The sequence below is a fragment of the Ictidomys tridecemlineatus genome, chromosome 5 (genome assembly GCF_052094955.1).
Source record: "Ictidomys tridecemlineatus isolate mIctTri1 chromosome 5, mIctTri1.hap1, whole genome shotgun sequence".
NCBI lineage: Eukaryota > Metazoa > Chordata > Mammalia > Rodentia > Sciuridae > Ictidomys > Ictidomys tridecemlineatus.
The window spans coordinates 57,115,685-57,142,836 of NC_135481.1; the positions used below are offsets into that span (position 1 = coordinate 57,115,685).

The 27,152-nt window shown below is 33.9% G+C and overlaps 1 protein-coding gene and 1 long non-coding RNA gene across 3 annotated transcripts in view; one reads left to right on the plus strand and one right to left on the minus strand.

The window, feature by feature from the left end:
* Hif1a (hypoxia inducible factor 1 subunit alpha) overlaps positions 1-24,084 on the plus strand; it is a 45,310-nt gene extending 21,226 nt beyond the window's left edge. Inside the window, 16 exon segments of one of the 2 annotated variants that reach the window (NM_001282252.1) lie at positions 1,950-2,140; positions 2,681-2,826; positions 2,910-2,994; positions 6,770-6,882; positions 7,500-7,702; positions 11,857-11,963; positions 13,173-13,320; positions 15,449-15,669; positions 16,349-16,635; positions 18,021-18,143; positions 18,264-18,682; positions 21,406-21,462; positions 21,465-21,475; positions 21,477-21,514; positions 21,971-22,097; positions 22,735-22,886. In NM_001282252.1, coding sequence (NP_001269181.1) covers positions 1,950-2,140; positions 2,681-2,826; positions 2,910-2,994; positions 6,770-6,882; positions 7,500-7,702; positions 11,857-11,963; positions 13,173-13,320; positions 15,449-15,669; positions 16,349-16,635; positions 18,021-18,143; positions 18,264-18,682; positions 21,406-21,462; positions 21,465-21,475; positions 21,477-21,514; positions 21,971-22,097; positions 22,735-22,886 — 2,428 coding nt within the window. 2 annotated transcript variants of the gene reach the window in all.
* LOC110597881 (uncharacterized) lies at positions 133-27,121 on the minus strand. The gene is made up of 4 exons (XR_005728845.2): positions 26,756-27,121; positions 21,962-22,046; positions 2,295-2,400; positions 133-2,172 (listed from the first exon to the last, which is right to left on the minus strand). It is a non-coding gene; the product is annotated as an uncharacterized LOC110597881 (long non-coding RNA).
* Between the last annotated feature and the right edge of the window lie 31 nt (positions 27,122-27,152).

The window sequence follows — 27,152 nt, forward strand, 5'->3', positions numbered from 1 at the left end:
TAATGTTTCCCATAGCTATCACTTTCTCTCACCTACCAATTGAAGAGGGGGGAAATTGTGAAGGAAACAGCATTTGTTTAGTTGGTTTGGATCTGACCAAAGAGTTTAGGGAAAAAAAGAAAAAAAAAACTATTGTACAATTTATTTTAAAATTTATTTGAAAACATTTAGTCAGTGAGAACAATGAAGCAGTTCTAATGCACCTAAAAAATAACAGTAGCAGGCTGTTGACATTGTTGCATTTTCATGGAGTCTCAGGGTCTAATTTTTATTGTAGAGAACTGAGAAAACCATGCTTCATAAAGATAATTAGTTACAAATGATAGCTTGAACTGAAAATTTTTATCAGTTACTATAATCAATGTTTACATTTTTATTAAATCATAATAGTCACATAAACACAAACTTATAAACGATAGTATCTCTATTGTCAAAATAAAACTGTTAGGTATTTTCATGTTGTACAGCATAACTGAGAAAACTGCTTGTTACTTGAGAAGTTGTTTTTATGATTGTACCTTTTAGCTTTGAAGATCTTTTAAAGGGAAGAGAGACTTGAGGTGGAGACAATTATGTACTTCATTCATAGGTTATGAGGAGGATTAAGTGAAATAAGCCTCTGTTACACTGCTGAATGCCCAGTAAATTTCAAGGGCTGTTTTCAACATTTAGTAAATAATTGACTAACAGGATTGAGTTGAAGGGCAAAGAAGATCAGCTGAGTATTTAAAACAGGCAGCATTTTATATTAAGAGAAAATTGTGGAAGAACAGATTTGCTTTTAAAATACCTGCTTTTAAATTATTTGCTACAGAATTGTTGATTTTAACCTGCAGAATCTGTTTCCTCATTTGTAAAATACGGATACTATTTAATCTATTAGGCACCTATTACAGGGCAGTGTTTTGTACATAGTAGGCTTTAATAACAATAGCCATTAAAGAAGCTGCCAAAAAAAGAACCAGATTTAGACTTAACTTCAACTCCATCAATAAGATGGAGCTTAGTAGTTAAGCAAAGGAAGTCAATTTATGTGATCTTTTTGAATTTATTCTTGGAAGAATTCCCTAAAGATTTATCATTATATTAACACCTTTATTATCTTCACCAACCTGTCCCTTTAAATTTTGGTATTGTGCCACATCTTTATTTTCCTCCATCCTCCTGCATTTTTTTGTTTTATTTATTTTTTTAAATGCACGACAGCAAGAATGCATTACAATTCTTATTACACATATAGAATATAATTTTTCATATCTTTGTATATGGAGTATGTTCACACCAAATCATGCTTTTATACATGTACTTTGTTTTCCTGCATTTATTTTGTACCCATTACTCCAGTAATAGATAAAAGGCTGCTAAGGAAGTAGGCAACCTGAAAAAAGTAGCTTATTATAGCTTAATATGAATTTCTATAGCTTACTGTTGGTGTTCCTCATTTGGTAGGTAGGGTAGAAAAGTAGAACAATATTGGGGTCAAAAGAAAGTTACATTAAAAATCGGTGTATCTACTTAACAACTCCTGTTCTCAAGTTCTTATGTACAACTTTAGGTTGTTTTTCCAGAATTAATCATGGTTTCTTTTGTTTAGACTACATGTGAAAGACTATTAAGTACACACTTAGATATGTAGGTCTCTTGAAGTTTTTAGCTAAAATAAAAACATCTCCAATTTGAGATGCTAAAGAGGAAACACCTGCTTTGGCAAAGTTTAAACCTTAATCTTGGTCTTGTGAGAGTTCCTTATTGTTTGCAGTAATCCAAAATATGTAGAGTCATGTTGTATAAGAATGCATTAATCTACTAGACAAATCTCTTACAATTTAATTACATGGCATCTTCTAATCCTGTGGTAAGAAAAATGTAAAATTAATTTTATTCAAGCTAAGGCATATTAGCTTATATACATTTTTTGTCTCTTTTTTGTTGTTTTTGTTGTTAAGTAGGATAAGTTCTGAACGTCGAAAAGAAAAGTCTAGAGATGCAGCCAGATCTCGACGAAGCAAAGAGTCTGAAGTTTTTTATGAACTTGCTCATCAGTTGCCACTTCCCCATAACGTGAGCTCACATCTTGATAAGGCTTCTGTTATGAGGCTTACCATCAGTTATTTGCGTGTGAGGAAACTTCTGGATGCTGGTGAGTTGCTTTAAAAAGGATATATAACAGGCCTGAAAATTAGAAATTAGAAGTAATTAGAAATTATTATTAGCAGGTGGTCACTGATGATTTTTTTATGCCCATGCATATAAAATTTATATTTACCTCTGCCTCCCTTTTCTTGTTTACCTACCTTCTAAAATATGGTTTTTCTTTTTGTTTTTTTGGTTTGGCTGTATTACTTCAAATTATTATGAAAAGCAGCTTGCAAAATCTTAGTCCTCTCAGCCTTTATTGTTCTGTATTAAAATGAAAGCAATGGGGAAAAATTAAAATATACAGAAAAAGCAGGTACTGTAGTTTTTTTTAATGTATTGTTTTAGTTCTAGACAGACACAATAACTTCATTCCATTTATTTATGTGGTGCTGAGAATCAAAACCAGTGCCTCACATGTGCTAAGCAAGTGCTCCACCACTGAGCCCCAGTCCCAGCCTAGATACTGTAGATAACATCTAAACATTACATCATTTAAGTCATGACTTTTTAAATTATTTTCCTCCTCTTCACACCTTTTCAGGTGACCTGGATATTGAAGATGAAATGAAGGCACAGATGAACTGCTTTTATTTGAAAGCCCTGGATGGCTTTGTTATGGTGCTCACAGATGATGGCGACATGATTTACATTTCTGATAACGTGAACAAATACATGGGATTAACTCAGGTAAAATGTCCACATATTAAAAGCCCTTTGGATGTTTTTATGATTTTATGATGTAGATCTAATTTTTAAAAATATGTTTACAGTTTGAACTAACTGGACACAGTGTGTTTGATTTTACTCATCCGTGTGACCATGAGGAAATGAGAGAAATGCTTACACACAGAAATGGTGAGAAGAAAAGTCTACTGTTTGATTTAATGTGACAAGAGGTTTTACTTAATCAGATATGTTACTAATTTTTAAATGTCGTTATTGTACTCATCTAAGGCAAAAAAATGTTCTTTCACATTTAGTAAAATGCTAACACTGTTCTTTGTTAAAACTGTTATACTTTTTTTGGGAATTTCATAGAAATACCTTTTATTGTTGGGTGGGGGTACTGGTGATTGAACTCAGGAGCACTTGACCACTGACTCATATCCCCAACCCTATTTTGTATATTAGAGACAGGATCTCACTGAGTTGCTTAGTACCTTTCTTTTGCTGAGGGTTCCTTTGAACTTGGTATCCTACTGCCTCAGCCTCCTGAGCTGCTGGATCACATGTGTGCCACAGCACCTGACTACAATTTTTTTTAAAACTGACCTAACTTCCTAAATAATTATACAGACACATACACATGAATAGTAAAATGTATAAATTAAAATGAAGACCAAGAAAGTTATAAATTAAAATAAAACAAAACATTATGGCAATAAGAAGTGAAAATGACAGATAACAGGATTTTACAGTTATTAAAGCTAAGGTGCCAGTTTAGATCCAGGTTTTTTTGAGATCCAAGAAGAAAAAAGGACAAAGTTGACTTAGAGTTTTAAGAGCACAATGACTACTTTGATTTCTCAGAATTTTTAAAAAATAATTTGAAGTTATGTAGTTCAATTACAAAGTTTTGTAATCATGAATGCTCACACATTAAAAAAAGACATAAAACTTTAACTCTTGTAACTTGTTAACAATAACAAAATATTCCAAGATTTTTGAAAAGTACTTTTTGAATTATAAAAATTTAATAATTAAAGTTTTTTTCACATTTGTGCCTTCCTCAGCCAAGTATACTCATTTGATCAATTCTACTTTTCATGACTGAAAGTTACCACAATGAAAATTTATTATACTTTGCTGCCCTCTGATTTAAATAAGTTTCTCTGCTTCTGTTTTAAACAACTTCAAGTTTGTAGTACTTTCTTGAATAATATTTAAGGTTTCCTTTTTATCCCATTTATTATAATAATAGCTAACCTCTATTGAGAGAATACTCTGTGGACACTTCAGTGACCAAGACACTGTCATCTTCATTTTATAGCTTGAAGTTCTTTGTTCCTCATAACCCTGTGAAGTTAATGTTGGTTTCCATTTTACTGAGGAAACTATGGGTACCTAGTTACTGAGTAACTTGTCCAGTATTACTTGGTTAGCAAATTGCAGAGCTTGGGTTGAACTCTGGGAGACTACTTCAGTCCATGCTTCAGTCCATGCTTGTTAGCACTTATGAGCTTTTTTAGTATTCTTGAATTCTAACTACAATCTTCTGCTTTTTTTTTTTCATCATTTATAGGTGCCCTGTTTTGCTTTTTAATTTCATTTTGTGTTTTTACTATGAAAATGGGAAACAAATGCACAATTTTTAGGTTTCTGTGTAAAGAACAAGTGAACTTAGAATTCTGTGTAAAAAAATAAATAAATATGCTCTAAGCAAGGTCCTAAATGGGTTTTCAATGAGTTAAATAGTTTTTAGGCTTGAGGTTTATATTGACTGCTTGGGGCTTCCTGCCACTAGACCATAAATGGATACAAGGCAGTCTTGTTTTGATTTAGCAATTATGTTAATGTGTTGTTTGACATCAGATTAGTCACTTAAATGTGTTTTGCATCAAATGTACTTTTTTCAGGCACACAAATATTTTTTCACTTATTTGAGTGCTCTTGCAAAGCATTATATTTTAATGATACTCAAGAGTCTGTAGTGTGTTTACACAAATAGTCCGATTATTTGTTGAATTCTAAAAAACTTTTAGAATTCATAAAATAAAAAATATGACTTCATTTTTAGAGAGCTGAAAATATAGTTCTTTTTTTGTGGAGGGGTTGGTAACCAGGGATTCAACTCAGGGGTACTCAACCACTGAGCCACATCCTCAGCCCTAGTTTGTATTTTTATTTAGAGACAGGGTCTCACTGAATTGCTTAAAGGGCTTCGCTAAGTTGCTAAGGCTGGCTGTGAACTCTCCATCCTCCTGCCTCACCCTATCAAAGCCCTTAGTTTCCAAAGAGCAGTTTAATTTGAACTTAGATTATGAAGGACTGCAAATACCTGGAGGAGTTTACCCACAAATCTCTACTGCACCTTTCATAACCATCATCACCTGCCTCCATAATACACCTATATCATCATTAAGACCAGTATGATTTTGTGGCATTATTTTAAAATCAATTCTTAATGCTTCTAGGGAAGGCAAATTCAGTCCTAGAACTCATCTTCCTTAAAAGTCTAGCATTTCTAGCAAAGCATACCTAAATTTAAACTTAATCTTTTGTTTCTTTTCCAATTGATAGTGTTCTTCAATATACTAACCTTTAGATTTCTAGATTTTTTTTTTTTTAATTATCTCATCAGTGTTTACAGATTGTACTTCTTCATTTGCCTTTTGCCAACCTTCTTTTTAGTCCTACTACTGCTACTGGCTGAATCCCTCAATACTATTACTCTATCAAATTATATATTTAAGTTGAACTCCTCATTTGGGTATCAAGAGTCCCTCCATAGTAATAACCCTAACCTTTCCTTCTAATTTTGTCTGACTACTCTTCTACATGTACCTTATCCTGCAGACACACTGTACTGTGTACTATTTCCTGAACATGTGCTATTTTTTCTTTCTGTGCTTTTCATTCTCTTCCTAATTCTGTAATACCCTTTTAGCCCATCTCTACTTACTGAAGTTCTAATGTCTCTTTTTCTGAGAAAGCCTTCTTGGTTCTCCCTGATGAGAATTTACCTTCTGATCTGTTTCTCTTAAAAGCATTCTTAAAAAGTCTTGAGTACTAATTCTGTATTGTATTGTTGTTGACCTTAGGAGAGCTACTGCATGCTTAACTTCTTCAGGAAAAGGAATGTGTCTGATTATTCATCTTTGTATCACCTGCAACATAAAGTTCAAGTTCTGAATAATGAGTATTTTTGTATTTGTTTTGAACCAGACTGACCAATGAATATAAGAAATCAAAATATTATTTGCTTCATCACCTGAGTGTAATCTCATTATTTAGTTATGATGTTTGGAACGGGAGTAAATAGACTTGGATTTATTTATTTCTGTAATCCCCCCCACCCCCACCCACCAGTGCTGGGTATAGAACCCAGAGCCTCAGACATAATAGGCAAGCCTCTATCTCTTAGCTATATTTCAAACCCCTATTTCTGTAACCTAGTTATTCAATCTGGGTTTTTTTCCCCCAAAGTAACACAGTAGAAATAATTTCTTGCCTGCTTTCCAGGATAATTTAAGAAAAAAATAATATATGTAAAAATGCTTTTTTGCCATTAAAAAACTTGTTGTTTTAAAAGTTCTATAAATACATTTTTACTTATTGAGCTATCACATTTGGTTATATGAAGAGTTTGCTGAGGTTCTTTTTTTGAGCATGCTTAGCACTGATAGCATATATGTTGATAGGCCAAACTCATACCATTTTCCTGTTTCCTTGTAATTTGACCAAATTTACTGGCTTGAATGATTACCTATTATCCCAATATGCTGTCCTCCTGCCAAGTGAGGGAATCACTTAAGTATTATAAATACTAATACTGAGCGGAGCCTGTCCGTTCTCTTGTATATGTTAGAGTGGGTAAGGCTATGAATATGTTCATGCTGAGACTCACTTTTATTGTAACAAATTCATATGTTTAGTTATGTTTTAAAAGTTTATTTCATGTTTTCATTAGGCCCTGTGAAAAAGGGTAAAGAACAAAACACACAGCGAAGCTTTTTTCTTAGAATGAAGTGTACCCTGACTAGCCGGGGAAGAACTATGAACATAAAGTCTGCAACATGGAAGGTAAATCATTTTTTTGACTTAGAGACCGATTATGTGCTTGACTTATAAATAAATTCATACATCTAGACATTGCTAGAATTAAAACAGCTTCACAATTGTGAGGGAAAATTTATACTTATTCCTTGGATTTACCATTTGCATTTTCAAATGATGAGTGTATAATTCTCAAAAATCTAAAACAATGTAATTTTACAACTTGAGGCACAGACTAAATTATGTTTTAAGATTTGTGTACCAAGCTAACTGGATCAGTTGGCTTGGTAAACAGTCAGTGTTAGAATCCTGATAAGAGTTTAATTTTCTACTCATTATATTGCTTCTTTGCTCAGTGTTGAAACACAGTCATCAAGGCAGAAGCAGCCAGCAACCACAATAATCAGATTAAATGAAGAAACAAACACCAGGCTTATACAAGAGTAATGTAGGGTACTTAGGAAATATGTCATGGGGAACATGCTTTATTAATTTTCAAAAAAATACATTTAATCCACTAATGACAGTAAATTTAATTAAAGCTTATTTACCTGTCAGACTCAGCTATTTATCTCTGTGTTTTTATTCTCTCTAACATTACAACTTTGAAAAAAACATGTTCCATTTTTCTTCTTCCTACCCAGGTACTTCACTGTACAGGCCATATTCACGTATATGATACCAACAGTAACCAATCTCAGTGTGGATACAAGAAACCACCAATGACATGCCTGGTATTGATTTGTGAACCCATTCCTCATCCATCAAATATTGAAATTCCTTTAGACAGCAAGACTTTTCTCAGTCGACACAGTCTGGATATGAAATTTTCTTATTGTGATGAAAGGTAAATTAGATATAAAATATTACTTGAAATTTTTAACTTGCTTTTTTTAAATATTCACTGAAGACTCAATGGCATATTATGTGTTTTCGGTAAGATTAATGGAATGATATATCCTGGAACCTACTATGTACGCGTTACCAGGTGCTATTCAAAAATTATTTGATGATGTCGTTTTCTTTAAGGACTCTTATTATTTAACAGAGAAAATAAATGTCAACGTAGCATGTTTTAAGGAAGATAACTTGTGGTTATAGACTAGATAGCAAAAGTTTTTTGGTCGGCCTCATCTTACATCTTTTTCAAGAACCATCAATCCTGCTTGTGCTTTCTATCCCGATTTCCCAAATTTATTTCTGTAACTTCTTTGTAATTGCCAACTTGATATTTCTGTCTGGCTAGCAATTTCTCTGTATTGTAAATGTTTTTGTTACTGAACTGTACCACTGTTGTTCTCACACAACATAAAAAAATAAAAACAATTCTTTCCTTCCTATAATGTCCATCATTGTTAACATACCCATGGGATGTTTTAATGACTAATGCCGTAGCCCTTTCCCATTCTGCACTAAAAAAAAATTTTGTACTTTCTAACACATTCTCACTTTCTACATCTTTCCTTCTGCATTTAAGAAGAAACTATACTATTCTTGTACACAACTGTCATAACATTTATTTTATGGTTTTATTACTTGTCCCATTATTTACTTAAAGTTATTTAACATAGTGTTAAAAACTGATTCTGTAGCCAGAATACTAAATTCTTTGGTGTCTATATCAAAAGGATCTTAAACAAACTAATTCTTTTCTTTGAACATTAGTTTCTTAATCTTTAATAACACCTACTTTATGGGATTAACTTGAAGATCTTATGAAAAAAACAACTTTAAGCACTCAATACAAGTAGACAAAAATCGCCCATCCTTTGGACAAAGAAATGTTGATAAAGCACTTGCTTTGAAATCACATAATCTTGCATTCAGACCTGGCTTGTAGCTCCGGTACTTAGCTGTTGTTAAGACTCAGATTCCTTATCTATAAAAATAAGGGTCATACCTCAAAAAGCTGCTGTGAGGACTAAAGGAGTTTGTTGAGTGCCAAGTACGAATAGGGAATACCTCACCATAGCTATCCAACTTTAAGAAAATGAAGATACAAAAGCTAAAAAACTATTTCATGGTGTTTATTGGCAGTGTTAATATGAATATATGATGGAATAGTGATGTCCACCCTACTTTAGAGGAATTTTTTTTTTTTTAAACTTGAAGTATAGGTGTAGCTGAGGAGAAGGGAAAGAAATGGAGTAAAAATGAGAAAGGAATGACATTTATCTCTGGGTCTTTCAGAAAATTAGCATGATGATCATGACAGAGAAATTAAGACCAAAAGCATCTAGCCTAAAGATCTAAGAGAGGGAAATGATTGTTTTCTGGTCAAAGCTCTTTCCAGCAACTGTAACCCTTGAGCCAAGACATGGAAAAATATTTGTCCAATTTTAAGAAAATCTAACACATTAAAGTAATCCACTTGTAATTATTCAGTACATTTATTTGAACATCTACTATGTTCATGCCACAAAATAGAAATAAATATGAACAAATCCTAGAGTGAATTTGTAGAGCAACTGCTTTAGTTCACAGGTTTCCCCTATCCATTAAAAATACTTTTTGATCAAACTTTCTAGATCTTTCCTCCCCTATAAAATTAAATTTATCTTGTTTCTTCCTATATGAATAAAGTTGACCTTCAAGGAAAACTATCAACTGTTTATCTTTTGACTTCTTGACATCCCTTAGTAGTAAACATACCTCAGATTGAGAAGTACTAACATCTGATTAAATAAAAACTTCCTTTAGGGGCTGGGGATGTGGCTCAAGCGGTAGCGCACTCATCTGGCATGCGTGCGGCCCAGGTTCAATCCTCAGCACCACATACAAACAAAGATGATGTGTCTGCCGAAACTAAAAAAAAATAAATATTAAAAAATTCTCTCTCTCTTAAAAAAAAAAAAACTTCCTTTAAATAATATACATGACTCTCATCAAAGTGATCCTCTTGCCACCTTCTCCAGCATCATCTCTTTCCACTTGCTCCCACTAACCAGCCACACCTACATGTACACCATGTTAAGCATTTTCTCTTTGCTTGTACTGTACCTTCTTCCTAAAGTGGCTTTGCCTTCTCTTTGACTCTCTTTTATACAAAACTCTCTCACAAGAAGCTGTCCCTCACCCTGACCATTTCTCCTCATGATAGAGGTAGTTCCTCTGATTCCTAGAACAGATACACATCATTGCATTTAATACCTTGTTTCACAAGTTGTATGATAAGTGCACCAAAATATAAGTCATACTTAGAACAATGCCAGGAGCAAAGGTATATAGATTTGCATAGTGAAAAAGTATTTAAATTCCATGAGAATTTTATTTAAGTGTGTGATATACATAAGAGCAATTAAAACTGTTTTTAGGTTCGGGGTTATAGCTCAGTGGTAGAACACTGGTTAGTATATCAAAGGTCCTGGATATGATCCACAAATAAATAGTTTAAGGACAGTATTTGTTTTTGTAATGCTGCCACCTAGTGTTGATGTGTTTGGGAATATCTGTGAAGGATTAAGGTTTTTCTTTACTTTAAAAAGTAATGATGTAATGACTATAAGCAAGATAAAGCAATAGAATTGTGCTTCTTTTGCAGACTGGGGACAATGAAATGTTTAGCTACAATTTTCCATACAAACTTGAAACAATATTCATATAGAATAAACACCCTCCAAGATAACTGATGGGTGATGAACAAATACACCAAGTTTGACCAAAACAAAATACAAACTGAAAAGTGTTGAGATTGTTCATGTTTTAAATTTAACATGCTTGTTTTATTTAAAAAATACCTATAGAAACTCATCATAAATTGCTTGTATTTCCAGACATTACAGAGAAGGCATACTCCATTGTTAACTGTTTATGTTTAAGTTTGAAATTATTCTTACAACACATATTAAAATAACTTTAGATAAAATGCCTTCTTCCAACAATTAGCTGGTTTATTTAAAAATTTGTTTTGACTTTTCTCCAATAACACGTGTTTGCTTTGGTTTTGATAAATAAGGTTTCTATTTATTTTTGAACAAGCTATTATAGCAGGTCTTGCCTTAGAGCAGTATTAGTTTTATACCTTAATAACAAAGTTGTATGGCCTGTGTCCTTTCTGTAATTAGGTGTTTTTGGTTTTTGGACACAGTATAATATAGAATTTTTGTTTGTTCCTCATAAAAAAGTCCTTTGAAATCAAGGCTGAGAAATCTGAACATGTTTTGGTCCCAGAAAGGCTTTGAAAGAGAATATTTCTGTTTAATATGGTGTTAATAAGAGCACAGCCTTCTCTTTCTCATAACGTGGGTTCTCATGAAGTGTTCCAAACTGGATACAGAGAATAAAATCTAGTCTCTATTCTAAAGGAATTTCTAGGAAACCAGGTGGAATAACTAGATTAGTTTTCCACCCATTTTCAATTTGATATCATTGTTTCATCTGAAATTATTCCTAAAAGTTCGTATAACTAATTTTAGAAACTAAATAATAAAGCCTCTTCTAAAGCCTTCTGAATATCTGTTCCTTCACTTCCCATTTAGTGTAGGTACTCTGTAGATAAATGTCAGTGACTACCTTTACAAATTTTATCATTTAACAGTACTTCATATCTATATATGTATACTTTGCAATGTGGGTACAATAGAATGTGATGAAAACAGGTAACAAATTTGGGTGAAGGGAATAACTAATGGTCAAATAGAGGACTTGGTGTTATACTTAATAACTGTAGGATTTCTTTCTTTTTTATATACTTATTTTTTAGTTGTAGTTGTACATAATACCTTTACTTTATTTATTCTTATGTGGTGCTGAGGATCAAACCCAGCACCTTGCACATGCTAGGCAAGCACTCTATAACTGAGCCACAACCCCAGCCCAATAATCGTAGGATTTCTAAAGGTGAGATATAAATTTATTTTAAGCAAATGGGCAGTCTTTACTATTGAAAACTCACTTGTCCATAAGGCTAATACACATCAGTTACTTTGGAGAAGCAAAAAGTAATTTTTAATTAGTCCTTGTTCTTTTTTGTTGTTGTTAACTTACATTTTTTACTAACAGAATTACTGAATTGATGGGATATGAGCCAGAGGAACTTTTGGGCCGCTCAATTTATGAATATTATCATGCTTTGGACTCTGATCATCTGACCAAAACTCATCACGATAGTAAGTATAATAAAGGGGAAACTCATGCATATTCTAATTATTTAATCTTCTCTGTCTATACATCTAACTTTCTGGTTAAAATTAGTCTTTCTAGACTAAATTGTTAACATACCTCTTCATAAATAACTTTTATTTATTTTTATGTGGTGCTGAGGATCGAACCCAAGGCCTTGCACATGCAAGGCAAGTGCTCTAATGCTGAGCCATAACCCCAGCCCCACAAAGACTTTTAAAACAACCAGATATTATAGAATATTTAACAGCATCCTTTTCAGAATCCATACTTAAATAATTGGATCAGTGATTGGCATACTGAAGGCATTCAGAAAATACTTGTTCAATGAATGTGAAGGTGTTCAACATCATGTACATGTGATAACAAGTACTCTTGATAATAAGATGATTCTTAATTTTATTCAAATGAATGTTATTTAAGATCCAAACTTAAGTTAAACTTTGGAATTTCTCACCTGCCTATTTAATCTATATCTAAACATGACTTCCCAATGTGATTAGGAAGGCCCAATTGTCACTTAAAAAGTATGATTAGCCTTGAATTACAGAGCCCAAATCCATCTGCATTCAGGGCCTGAATACTTATAATAGCATCAATATGATTTATTCACTGCTTTCTTTCTTTCTTTATTTTTTAAATAGACCTTTATTTATGTGGTGCTGAGGATGGAACCCAGTGCCTCATATATACAAGGCAAGCGCTCTACCGCTGAGCCACAACTCCAACCCCTTATTCACTGCTTTTTTCCAAATACGTTAATTTTACATTGCATGAATTGCCAAAAGCCTACATTATGGTATCAGTTTATATTCAAATATGCTAAGTCCAGTTTTTTGAAGTCTGATTGTCTAGAAATTAGAGCAGGAATTTAAGGAAATGATAGTACTGCTTTCTTGTAATATCAAGCAGTGATCATTCTCTAGTCTGACACTTTCAACATAAATCAAAGTAATTTCAGCCACTGTTCTCTCTTGGCTTTTTGTTTTATTTATAGTAAAGATTGACGGGGGGGGGGGGATGTTTTCAGCTATCCTGGGGCTTTCTCCTTCAATTTAAATAGTTAACAACTGATACCACTAAAGTAAACATTTCTCCCCTTTTCTAAAACAGTGATCTACATTCAATATCTATCCATTTGATTGAAAATTCAAAGCTATTTCCTCTGTATCATTCTTTTTCTTTTTCATTTCCAGTGTTTACTAAAGGACAAGTCACCACAGGACAGTATAGGATGCTTGCCAAAAGAGGTGGATATGTCTGGGTAGAAACTCAAGCAACTGTTATATATAACACCAAGAACTCTCAACCACAATGCATTGTATGTGTAAATTATGTTGTAAGGTAAGCAGGCAAATAAACATTTTGGGGAGACCAAGTAGTTAAGTTTTGGGACACTCTTTTTTAAAAAATAGTTTGTTATTGTTGTTGTTGTCAATGGATTTTCATTATTTTTTATTTTTTTATATGCAGTGCTGAGAATTGAACCCACTGCCTCACATGTGCTAGGAAAGTGCTGTACCACTGAGCTACAACCCTAGCCCCTTTGGGCACTTTTTATAGGAAGAAGAAATTGTAAATATTAATTTTATTTTCACTTTTCTATAGAATTATGATTTTCATGTCAAGTAGTTCACAGTGATTCCACTGAATACTACCAGTAGTTGTCTATCCACACTTTGACTCCTGTTTTTTAATAAGACCTTGAAAAAAAAAATACTTGATCTATGGATTAGTTTGTTTTAGTCTTTCAACTCTAGGCATATACTATCTACATACACAGCTCAAGGCAGCTGTTTTTGTGTAGGGAGAATACTGGTCTTAGAATGGTCTTATGTCATAGCTCTGCCACTCATTAGATCTGTGACCTTGGAGAAGTCTCATTTCTCCTAATTCCATCCATGTAGGTAAGATAATACCTGAAAAGGTTTTAACAAAGACTATATGAAAGTCTGGGTGAGGCTGCTATAATGTGACATGTGGCTTTTGTTATATTCTTGAACTGCTCTCTTAGTTCATTAGTTTGTAACTATATGGACATCTTAAATTAATCTTGTATTAGCTTTATGCCAGTAGAATCTACCCCATTTAGTCTGTTTTCCACATTATCACAACATTCTAGTTCATATACCTGACTGAGCTTTCTATGTAGATATCATTTTCTCACTGTTCTTTTTTAAAGATTTTAAATAGTTTAATATTTGAGCAAATACTAAACTCAAAGGGGGCTTGGGCTCCATTGATGTACCATAAATGATAGACTTTTAATAGTGAATTTTGGAGTAATAAATCTTTACAATTTTTTTTAAAGATCCCTTTATTACTCCCAAGATAAACTCCTGTCTACTTGCATGGCATCATTTCTTGTTATCATACTCCCTTGCTTCCATAGATTTAGCTCTTCCTCCAAAATCTCTGATCTTCCTCTTAGGAAGACTTTGGTTGTTTTTATTTTTTCCACTTGTGACACTATCCTTCAGTGTTTCAATTTTGTGTCAAAAGAATTCGTGTGGAGGCTGGGGTTGTGGCTCAGTTGTAGAGTGCATAGCGCGCTTGCCTATAGGCACTGGGTTCTATTCTCAGCGCCACATACAAATAAATAAAAGAAAGGTCCATCAACAACTAAAAAAATATTTAAAAAAAAAAAAAGAATTCTTGTGAACTGGGGTTGTAACTCAGTGGTAGAATACTTGCCTAGCATATGTGAAGCACTGGGTTCGATCCTTAGCACCACAATAAAAATAAATAAAAGTATTGTGTCTATCTACAACTAAAAAAATTGTTTAAAAAAAGCGTTCTTGTGTGACATTACCATTATGTAAGAATACTCTTCTCTTCCCCTCACCCCACTTTGCCTAATAACTACATGTGAGTTCAACTTTCAACTTGTTAACCTTTCTGTTAAGTAAGTCTTCTCTGTTTTAGCAGTGATCACATTTGCAATTTTATTTTCACAAGGGGTTATAAACTTCTTGAGGGCAAGGTTTGGGTATTTTGATTTTTAATATCCTCTGTTCATTCCACAAAGTGAACATTTAATATGTTAACTAAAGTAATAATAAAATTTACATTGAAGCCAAACATAAAACTGGAGCTATTGTTCATCATCCTTCCCCCACCTGTATTCCTACCCCCAAGGAAAACAAGTGCCCTATTTTAGAAAGAGTGTAGTCATCTTACCCTTATATCTTTATATTGTAGAACCATCCTTAGGCCATGCTTCATATATTATTCCCAAAGAGTTGTTTTGTGCCAATTTCATTAGTCAAATATTTGAGTTAACTTCTGTGAATTTTATTAGGTCTTTTAAAACATATGTGACGAGTATGCATGAGAAATCATCCATCTCAAGGAATATTAAAATGTTCATTTTTAAAAAGGAGAATGTAAGAGACAAGATCATTTCATAGTCCCCCTCACCCTTATTGTTTCAAGTAATCATTTAAGAATTACTAATCTCTTTTTTTGACAGTGGTATTATTCAGCACGACTTGATTTTCTCCCTTCAACAAACTGAATGTGTCCTCAAACCAGTTGAATCTTCAGATATGAAAATGACTCAGCTCTTCACCAAAGTTGAATCAGAGGATACAAGTAGCCTCTTTGATAAACTTAAGAAGGAACCTGATGCTTTAACTTTGCTGGCCCCAGCTGCTGGAGACACAATCATATCTTTAGATTTTGGCAGCAATGGTGGGTAGTTAGGTATTTTCTTAATCTCCTAAACTATGTTTGTTGCTATACACTCCATTTCAACTGTACTTTACTCTGATATTTTTTATTAGTCGTCATTTGGATACTGCTTATGTTTTGTTTTTAATAGTCTTCTTGAAATTATTCACTGAAATATTTTTACTCTTATGATTTCTTTGCATTCCTGCTTTTTAAGTATTTTGGAGAATTTTGCTCCTAAATGTCCTTAAGGTATTTTTTCTTTCTGCTTTAATTTTCTCTAGCTACTCTATATCTATATACTGCTGTCAGATTTTCTGCACTATTTAGTAGAGCCATGTTGCAGTCAATGTAGTTGAATTAAAGGATAAATAAGAAGTCATACCATAATAGTAAACACTGAAAATGGGAACTAGATTATTGTAATTTCAAACCAGGTTAAAATTCAGTGTATAGAAAGGTTGGAAATGCAGGTCTATCCCAAATAGATTAGCAGAAGGTGCCAGTAGTAGACTAAAAAGATAAGTCAAGACTTATGATTATACCATATCTGCAAACTTTCCAATTAAGGAAAACATGGTTTACATTTGTCACCATTTGTCACCCAAGTGAATTACACAAATCTTGTAAAAAGGAACAACCTTCTGTGGGTTAAAATTTTTATATTCTTTAGGTTGACTCATTTTTTTTCCCCCTTCAGACACAGAAACTGAAGACCAACAACTTGAAGAAGTTCCACTGTATAATGATGTAATGTTCCCCTCATCCAGTGAGAAATTACAAAATATTAATCTGGCCATGTCTCCACTACCTGCCTCTGAAACTCCAAAGCCACTTCGAAGTAGTGCTGACCCAGCACTCAATCAAGAAGTTGCATTAAAATTAGAGCCAAATCCAGAGTCACTGGAACTTTCTTTTACCATGCCCCAGATTCAAGATCAACCAGCCAGTCCTTCTGATGGAAGCACTAGACAGAGTTCACCTGAGGTAGGTGCCATGATAAGAATAACTTTCAGATTTTAAAATTCAGGTATATATTTTTTAATTTGATTTACACTTATAATTTGGACATGTCACTTAATCTTTTGGGGGAGAAGCAGGTTTTTTGTTGTTGTTTTTAATGTGGTACTGGGGATTAGAACCTTGTGCATGTGAGGCAAGCACTCTACCAACTGAACTATATCCCCAGGCTCTTATGTGTTAATCTTAGCTTTATTTATAAGCTATCAGCCTAATGTAGAATTCAACACGTTTTAGGCTCAGAGACAGGAACATGAGAAAGAACTGGCTTTGTATAAACCTGAATGTAAAACTTAGGTTGTTTACATATCCACAGAGAATACAACTACTTACATGTACTCCAGGTAGCTCTAGCCTATACCTATCACCTCTTTGAACTAGAAAACTCTTCAATGGCAAAAAGCTTAGCAGAGTTTAAATGGGAAAGGGCTTTACAAGTTCTGTGCCCAATTTAGTTCAATTTTTTATCACTATTTTGTAATTCTGGATAAGTATAGCATGAAAATACAAAGTCTTACAGATTATATATTTAGTGATTTTCAATCTGATTTCTTGATATTAACAGTCCTAAAACTCAATAAAGAACCTCTTCTTACTAAAACTATGATCAGGAGTAGGGCAGCTTTGATCTGAATGGTATGTGAGGCACAAATAAGTCAATAAGTGGTAAATAATCCTACATTAAATACTTATTAATCAAAATTGGCATACTAAGAGTAGGAGATGTGAAATCTTTTGGAAAATATATCCTTTGCTCTGATTGCTTAGTTGAGTACCACAAAAAATGTTTGATTATTTTGTCTTTGACAAAAGTGAACTAATAAAAAAAAAATGCCATAATGGGGGAAAGTAAAATTTTATACTTAGAATGCACAACTATGGTTTTTGGTTAGAATTCGTGCCGAGAACTTTAAAAATGGTAATATATCCATTAAGGTGTATGCAGGTGAAAGAATTTGTTTCTGTCTTCACCCCTTAAAGTAGCTGTAAGATTTTTAGGTAGATCACCATAGGAGTGTGCCTTCTCTGTACAGAGGCAGGTTCTAGTGAACACATCATCTGCTTAATTGGCCAATTAGCTACCATTATGGGTTAGGTAAGTTTTATTCTTTAGAATAATAGATGAGTGCATCTTTTAATCTTAATTTTACAAATGATGTCACATAGTGTGGAATATGTATATTGGCAAAATTCGTTCCAGTACAAGCTCAAGTTTGTAACTTTTTGTTAGATTGTTTTGTTTATTGGATTTTGTCTGTGTGTTTTCGGAGGTCTGAGGTGGAAATTGTAGGCTAGCATAACAGATGGAGGCTTCTTCAGGGAAACATAAACACATTTAATTCCTTTTACAGCCTAACAGTCCCAGTGAATACTGTTTTGACGTGGATAGTGATATGGTCAATGTATTCAAGTTGGAATTGGTGGAGAAACTTTTTGCTGAAGACACAGAAGCAAAGAATCCATTTTCAACTCAGGTATATGGATTTGTTTATTTTGTAATAAGTTTAATTAATTTGTAGTCTAAAGTGACTAAACTTATTTTTCTTTTACAAGGTATGACCATTGTAAAAGTTCACGTATTTGTTGTTTTAAAGGACACTGATTTAGACTTGGAGATGTTGGCCCCCTATATCCCAATGGATGATGATTTCCAGTTACGTTCCTTCGATCAGCTGTCACCATTAGAAAGCAGTTCTTCAAGCCCTCAAAGTGTGAGCACAATTTCAGTATTCCAGCAGACTCAAATTCAAGAACCTACTATTAATACCACCACTGCCACCACTGATGAATTAAAAACAGTGACAAAAGATGATATGGAAGACATTAAAATACTGATTGCATCTTGGTCTCCCACCCATGCACCTAAAGAAACTACTAGTGCCACAACATCTTCATATAATGATACTCAAAGTCGAACCGCCTCACCAAACAGAGCAGGAAAAGAAGTCATAGAACAAACAGAAAAATCTCATCCAAGAAGCCCTAACGTGGTATCTGTCACTTTGAGTCAAAGGTATTTATATGTAACATTGAAGTTATAGTTCTTCTGTTATATTATAGTTCTTTTATTATACTATAAATGTGTGATGTTACATGATTTGTAAACAGAGCACTTGCATGGCATATATGAGGCTCTGAGTTTAGTGGCTAGTATTGAATAAAAGTTGCTCTTATTTTTCATTGGATATTTGTACAACATTAGCTATTTATAGGTTAAATGGTTTTTTTTTTTTTTTTTTTAAGGCGAGGTGGGAGGCCTGTATCAAGAATCCTACAGTGACTTTAGCATTGCTTCTATGGAATGAAGCAATGTTTGAGCATATATGTGGCTATAATCTAATTTTTAAGTTATAGCTAGATGTGGTGGTGCACACCTATAATCCCAGCCATTCAAGAGCCAGGTGGGAGTATTGCAAGTTCAAGCCTAGCCTCAGCAACTTAGGGAGGCCCCAAGCAACAATGAGAGACTCTATCTCACAACAAAATGGGCTAGGGATATGGCTCAGTGGTAAAGCACCCCTGGGTTCAATCCCCAGTACCAAAAATTTTTCTGTATGTAAATTGTAATTGGATTTGACATGTTTTAAATTTAACTATAATTAGAGGAAAGAGGTTTTAGGTAGTCAGTATAGAGAAGAAAAGTGATTGCTTTACTATGTCTAGACTGAACCAGCTATCAACAGCAATAGGAAAGAACTACCATAACCAGAGTATATGCCCTTCTTCCCCTGTCCTGCATCCTACCTTGACCTACAATGCCAGAAAAAAAATCTGGGGGCTTTAGATTTAAATTCAGAAATAGTTTACAAATTATTATAACAATGACTGACTTCCAACCCTGAGCTCCACTAGGGCAATGTCAGTGTCTTGGGCATTTGAGTGATAGTAATACTTAGCTCAGTTCCTGACAGATAGTTCTTGCTTGCTGGAGTGATAAAATGGATATAATAATATAAATGATAATATCCTGTTGTTTACTGCATACTATCAGCTATAGAAGATGGGATATTCAATTTTCTGATCAACTATTCCTTGAATTTTTAGTTGTCAAAACCAAATCTAGGGGTTGGAGTTATAGTTCAAGTGGTAGAGCTCTTGCCTCGCACATGTGAGGCACTGGATTCAATCCTCAACACCACATAAAAATAAACAAAGTATGGGCTGGGATTGTGGCTCAGTGGTACCTCGATTGCCTCACACAGGTGGGACCCGGGTTCGATCCCCAGCACCACATAAAAATAAAGTCATTATGTTGTGTCCATCTACACCTAAAAAATAAATATTTTTTAAAAATAAAGCAAACATTTAAAAAATCTAATATCGGATCACTTAGTTCTATAACATTAGCTCCAAAATCATGGGTACACTCGTAACTTTCAAGTTTATATGGAGGCTTTTTTCTCCCTCCTTGTTAGGTAATTATTTACAAAATCAAAGTGCTATACTAAACCAGAATATTTGTAGTTTTAGAGTGAGAATTAAAGATAAATTACTAAAAGTACTACTACTAAGTACTTACATGATGACTGAGTTATGTTTCATAAATATAATATATTTATAAGAGTTTTAAAACCTGCCTGTCTATAGACTAGAGATTTTATACAATTTTTAACAGAACAAAATGCATATAGAAAGGGAGTTAGAGTGATATTGCTTACCTATTCGCATTCTATCTGGACAGACCAAGGAGCCATTATGATATATATTATGAGAGGGAGGGGTTCTAAAAAAGCCAAAATAAATGTAACCCACATATTTGGCTCTTTATTACAATTCTTCACCACTTAATATTAGTTTTACATACTGGTAGCACAGGTTTGATAACCAAATCAATTCTAAGGGCAAAATTAATAATAATGAGAAGGCCAATGGAGGAAAGGGTGGATCTGGAGACCTGGAGTGTACTTCCATTTGTGCAACTAATTAACAGTGGGACTCTGACCAACTTACCTAATAGGCTTCAGGTTTCTTAATTATAAAATAACACCTGTCATACATACCTTAGAACTGGAGCAAGTTTAAAATGAAGTAATGAATATGAAATATTTTAATAACTGAAACACTAGACAAGTGTGAAATCAATCTTACATTACAGTAATCCTGAGAATATTGGTGTATTCTTAATTAAGTGGAAAAAAGGCTAGTTCCTAACTCTTTTATCTACAATAATGTCAACTGAGTTTTGTTTGGTTCTACTTCATAAATAGGGTTATAAGAGCTGGGGATGGGGGCTGGGGATGTGGCTCAAGCGGTAGCGCGCTCCCCTGGCATGGTTGCGGCCCGGGTTCAATCCTCAGCACCACATACAAACAAAGATATTGTCTCTGCCGAAAACTAAAATGTAAATAAAATATTTTTTTAAAAAAAGCTGGAAATGTAGTCCAGTTGGTAGAGCACTTGCCTAATGTGTGAGGCTCTGGGTTCAATTCCCAGAATGGCACCCCTTCTCCAATTTTCTTTTTTAAGAAATAAAATAGGGTTACATACGGTTTAGAAAATTTTCTGTTGTAAAAAGTGAGCTTCTGAGTGAGGGGGATAGCTCAGTGATCTTGTATTATGCACAAGGCCCTGGGTTAAATCCCTAGCTTTTGCTTTTAAAGTGGTAAATGTTAGCAGTCAGGAAAGTTCCATTATGTACACAACATTATATTCCTTAATGTTGGAAACTAGGGCATATTATGCATTTTGTTTAAAAGAGCTTGATAGATATTTTATCCAGAACATTTTCTTTTCCAGAAATACAGTTCCTGAGGAAGAATTAAATCCAAAGATATTAGCTTTGCAGAATGCTCAGAGAAAGCGAAAAATGGAACAGGATGGTTCACTTTTTCAAGCAGTAGGAATTGTAAGTGTGAGAGTAACATGTTGCTTTTCTACTCTAGCTAATGTGCTACTTTCAAGTTATATATAGGCAATTTAAGAAGTGATACATTGGGCTTTCTTATTTGATACACACTAATTTTTAAAAATACAGTTAATAAATGCATTATTGGAGTAAAAATTCTAAACAATACAGATAAATTCTGAGTAATAAATGAAGTTCTCACATTTCTCCACTCTAGATATCACCTCTGATCTCATTTTCTTTGTGTTATTCTCCCTTATTAGTAAAAACCACTGTGTAATAATGAATAGCAAATGGCTTTACCATAGTTATTATTAGGAGAAAGAATAAAAATAATATAGGGCAGTATTTAAGAAACCTGCCTATATGTTGCTATTAAACTTAAATGCATTTCAAAGTCTAATTGTAAAAAAAAAAATTCAATATAATAAACTTGAAATAACTTACTCTTTTTAGGGTACACTATTACAGCAACCAGATGATCGTGCAACTACTACATCACTTTCTTGGAAACGTGTAAAAGGATGCAAATCTAGTGAACAGAATGGAATGGAGCAAAAGACAATTATTTTAATACCCTCTGGTTAGTTTGTTTTGCCCTCAAACATCACAAAGACAATTATAATAAATGAAATTTTTTTTTTACCAGGAGCTTTACTCCAAGTGAGAGTGATTTAGATTCCTTAGCAAAATGGAAAAAGTAAAGTGTAATAGCATTTAATCTACTGACTGTATTTAGGGTAGATACATCAAGATGGAACTTTCACTCTGTAGTAATTCTTTCTGATGTATCTAGCTTTATGTGCTATCAATATTGATAGAAGAGGAAGCTTATGAATTCTTTTACCAAACTGATTTATCACTTTTCTATGCCCTCATTGTCTCCTGTAAATATTTCTGATATGGGACTGGGGTTATGGCTCAGCGGTGGAGTGCTTGTCTGGCATGTGCAGGGTCCTAGGTTCAATCCTTGGCACCACATAAAAATAAATAAAATGAGGGTATTCTGTCCAACTACAACTAAAAAATAAATATTTTTTTTTAAAAATTTCTGATCTAGCACCAATAATACTTGACTGCATTTATTTGTTTACGTTGCTGTGGTTTTGGCCAAATGACTAAAAACCCATCCAGAAGTTTGTTTTATTTTCCCCCAAACCTAATGCATAGTGGAAGTTTAATAAATTTAATGAATACTTGTGTATTTCTTTCTTTTTTAGATTTAGCATGTAGACTGCTGGGGCAATCAATGGATGAGAGTGGATTACCACAGCTGACCAGTTATGATTGTGAAGTTAACGCTCCTATACAAGGCAGCAGAAACCTACTGCAGGGTGAAGAATTACTCAGAGCTTTGGATCAAGTTAACTGAGCTTTTTCATGATTTCATTCCTTTTTGTTTCTTTTTCTTTCTTTTTTTTTTTTTTTTTAATTTTTTGGACACTGGTGGCTCATTACCTAAAGCAGTCTATTTATATTTTCTATATCTAATTTTAGAAGCCTGGCTACAATACTGCACAAACTCAGATAGTTCAATTTTGATCCCCTTTCTACTTAATTTACATTAATGCTCTTTTTTAATATGTTCTCTAATGCTAGATCACAGACAGCACATTTTCACAGATCTTTGGTGTTTGAACCATTGCATTGTAGTAGCATCATTTAAAAATGCACCTTTTTATTTATTTATTTTTGGCTAGGGAGTTTGTCCCTTATTGATTTATTTTTAATAAGATGCCAATATAATTTTTTAAGAAGGCAGTAACCTTTCATCATGATCACAAACAGCTGAAACATTTTTACTCATTTTTCACATTTTACATAAACAATAATGCTTTGCCAGCAGTACATGGTAGCCACAATTGCACAATATATTTTCTTAAAAAGTACCAGCAGTTACTCATGCAATATATCCTGCATTTATAAAACTAGTTTTTAAGAAGAAATTTTTTTTGGCCTATAAAATTGTTAAACCTGGAACTTGACATTGTTAATCTTATAATAATGATTCTTAAATACTGTATGGTTTATTATTTAAATGGGTAAAGCCATTTACATGATATAGAAAGATATGCATATATCTGGAAGGTATGTGGCATTTATTTGGATAAAATTCTCAGTTCAGAGAAATCATCTGATGTTTCTGTAGTTACTTTCCCAGCTGAAAAGAAAACAATACCCTATGTAGTTGTGGAAGTTTATGCTAATATTGTGTAATTGATATTAAACCTAAATGTTCTACCCACTCTGTTGGTATAAAGATTTTGAGCAGACTGTAAACAAACAAAATCATGCATTGTTAGTAAAATTGCCTAGTATGTTAATTTGCTCAAAATATGATGTTTGGTTTTATGCACTTTGTCGCTATTAACATCCTTCTTTTTTCATATAGATTTCAATGATTGAGTAATTTAGAAGCATTATTTTAGGAATATATAGTTGTTGTAGTAAACATCTTGTTTTTTTCTATGTACATTGTATAAATTTTTCATTCCTTTGCTCTTTGTGGTTGGGTCTAACACTAACTGTATTGTTTTGTTATATCAAATAAACATCTTCTGTGGACCAGGCCCCCTTTGATTAGCTTTTATGTTTAAATAGTATTTGCATCATCTCCAGCCCATGAAATTGTTTCCTAACAATTTAAGTACTTTATGAAAATTACATTGTACGCTTCTGCATTTATCTCATTGCCATTATCTTAATGTATGTTGTGTCCCTAAATGTCATGTTAACTAATAACCATAGTATTACATTGTAAAGAGTATGTTTTTAGAAAAGAAAACTGCAGTTTGTAAACTTATGAGCCTATTAAAGTGTAAAACACAAAATTTTAATATTTTTAGTATAAATGAAATGAGTGAAGCAAATCATGGACATTGTAATCAAATAATATTGTAAAGGTTAGTGGTTCCTCTAAAGATTTCTAATCTATTCCCATTAACAGATGAAAAAGTTTAGACCACAAATGATGAATGATTTGCTCAAGCCATAAAAGTAATAAATGTAGACCAAAGATTTAGCTTAGAGCTTCTGAATCTAATGTTAAACATACAACAAACATTAGTTGTTTTTGTTTTAATCATTCTGTATTTTGATTTTAAATAGCCTTCTTTCTGCTATGCTTTTCTTGTATAAAACAGCTATTTCTTTTACAGTTTCTTTTTAAAAAAAAAAAACATAAGTATAGAAAGATATGAAAATAAGACAAAAATCACTGTTAATCTCTGCACCTAAAGGTAACAGAAAGTGCACACATGCGTGTGTTGCTGGGGATTGAACCCAGGCACAAATACAAATAAGCACTCTACCACTGAGCTATATACTGAGTCCCCCAAATTTATTTATATTGATAAATTACATGGGCTGTGCCAGAGCCCTAGGTTCTTTATCTTGAGGTATGTATCCTGAACAAGATGAACTAGCTATAGATCTCTTAAATAGCTGTTCTTAGAACGGGACAACTACATGAAAATTTGGGAACAAAAGTTCACAATACTGATATTAAATCCAGAACTTTGGGGACATAGATATAATTCACCCCCAATACTATGACCCAGCATACTTCTCATTTAGTAACAGATATTACCAGAGGTGACACTTTAGAATAAAGTAGTTGCTTAATATTCCCAGATCACAAAGTTTTAGAATTATGCTTATTGATTAAGAAAATTTGTTTCAGTTGAAAACTAGAAGTTTATAATTTTCAAATGTAAATAAATGGGATTACTACACAACAGGCCAGAAGTCTGGAAAAATGACCTGTGAGGACAGTGATTTAGAAGGGAAAGCCATGTTAAAGAACAGGTGAGCTAGAAGAAAAGTACTAAGTGCTCAGTTACTAAAAAAAAAAAAAGTCACCTGGAGTGCTCAGAACCATGTAAACACAACTAGCACTTCCTTCCCAGCACTGTATGCCATCAGGAATTTCTTTATAATGCCTTCATCCAAAGAGTATAACCCAACAATGTCATTTTATCCTTATATTCCTCTCTCCTCCCTATATGTCTATGCTTTCTATCTCTTTTCTGATGCAATGAATGAATGAATGACTTTAGTATTACTTTCATCCTGAGGAAAGTGTGGCAGAAGGGATTAGCATATTTTGTTCATCTGTTACTGTTAAGTGTAGAACTGAAACTAGTTACTGAGCAAACCTACTACTGCCAGGTACAGTGCTCATAGATTAAAATGACTCTAACATCTGTTGAATACACCAGACTTTGTGCTAAGCATTTTGCTTGTTATCTCACACTCTTCACAAATCCCTATGAATTAGTACTTGTTTCTCACTTTGTACATTTGAAAGTCTTGGGAAAGTTGGCCCAATGTTCAAAGCTGCTGAGCAGGCCATCAGTGATTCCAAAGCCCATGGTGCTAACCACCATGCAGAAAGTACTAGTCACTCCAGTAGGACAAATCCTTGTCCCCCATTTTCAACTGTTCAAATAGTAAATGGGGGAAAATAAAGGGAGTGTATAAAACTGAAGGCCATTTGTCACTTGGAATTGAGGTCACCCAGGACATTGAGGGATGTCCTAAAAGGAGTGGCATGACATATGTAGAATAAAATTATTTCAAAGAGTTATTTAGTGGGTTTGGGGTCTGAACTAAAGATTCAGATTCCAGATTATAGAGACATTATTAACTCACTGGTAAACAAGGTGTAGTGTGTGGGAAAGCATTTGAACTATAAAAGGCTGTTACGTATGGTATGGTGGACTTAATGGCATAACAGACATATTCGTTTTCATTTGGCTTGTATAACCTCACAATTAACCCTTCCAATCTTGATTTCCTCATGTAAACATCCAAGAGGTTTGAAAGATAAATTTAGTTACCAGCTTTGCAGAAACATACATTCTAAAAGGTAAGAATTTTAATGTAGCAATGTCAAAAACAAGTTACAAAGAATATGAAATATTTTTTTAACTTTATAATTTGATTAGATAAAACCTTTGCATACATGTTGCTAGCGGGAACCAAGGAAAATGTAAAGAAGAAAAACCTTATTGGGGTGTTTTAAGTTTGCCACTAACCTCCTTGCTCATTTCTTCCCTTTACATAGCGCTGAACCTGTTATCCATATTATTTCGCGTTTAAAGCAATGTGTAGAATCTAATTCGACATAATTTCCTGTCGGATAAAAGCTACACTTGACCACAAACCTTACTATCATCGCCTTCTGGAGTTTGTTGTGTTCACACCTTCCAGAGGTTTGGACAAAATGTTTATTCTTACCTTTAATTGATGGTTTTTATCCAGGATGGTGCCAGACACCCGATCTCCGTGTACTATTTTAATTTCCTTCCCGGCTCCATTCTGGGACGGAGAGAAAGGCAGGTGCCTGAGAGCGGCTGTGGCCTGAACCTCGGCGAGGAAAACACCAAGCACGCGGAAGGAACGCGGCTCGCTCCTGCTCCCGGCGCCGCCGGTACTACTACATGATGAGGATGCGAAACGCTAGCCGCCAGGAGAAACTTCCGCAAGCCCCGCCCTCCGCCCTGCCGGCCACGCCCCGGTACGTGCTCGGGCGCAACACCCCGTCGTGGGCCCCCGCCCGGGCCGCGGCCCCTGGGCCCCAGGGCTCCGGTCCGCACGCGGCGGCCGCGTGTGCTGGGCGCGGCTGCGCCAGCGG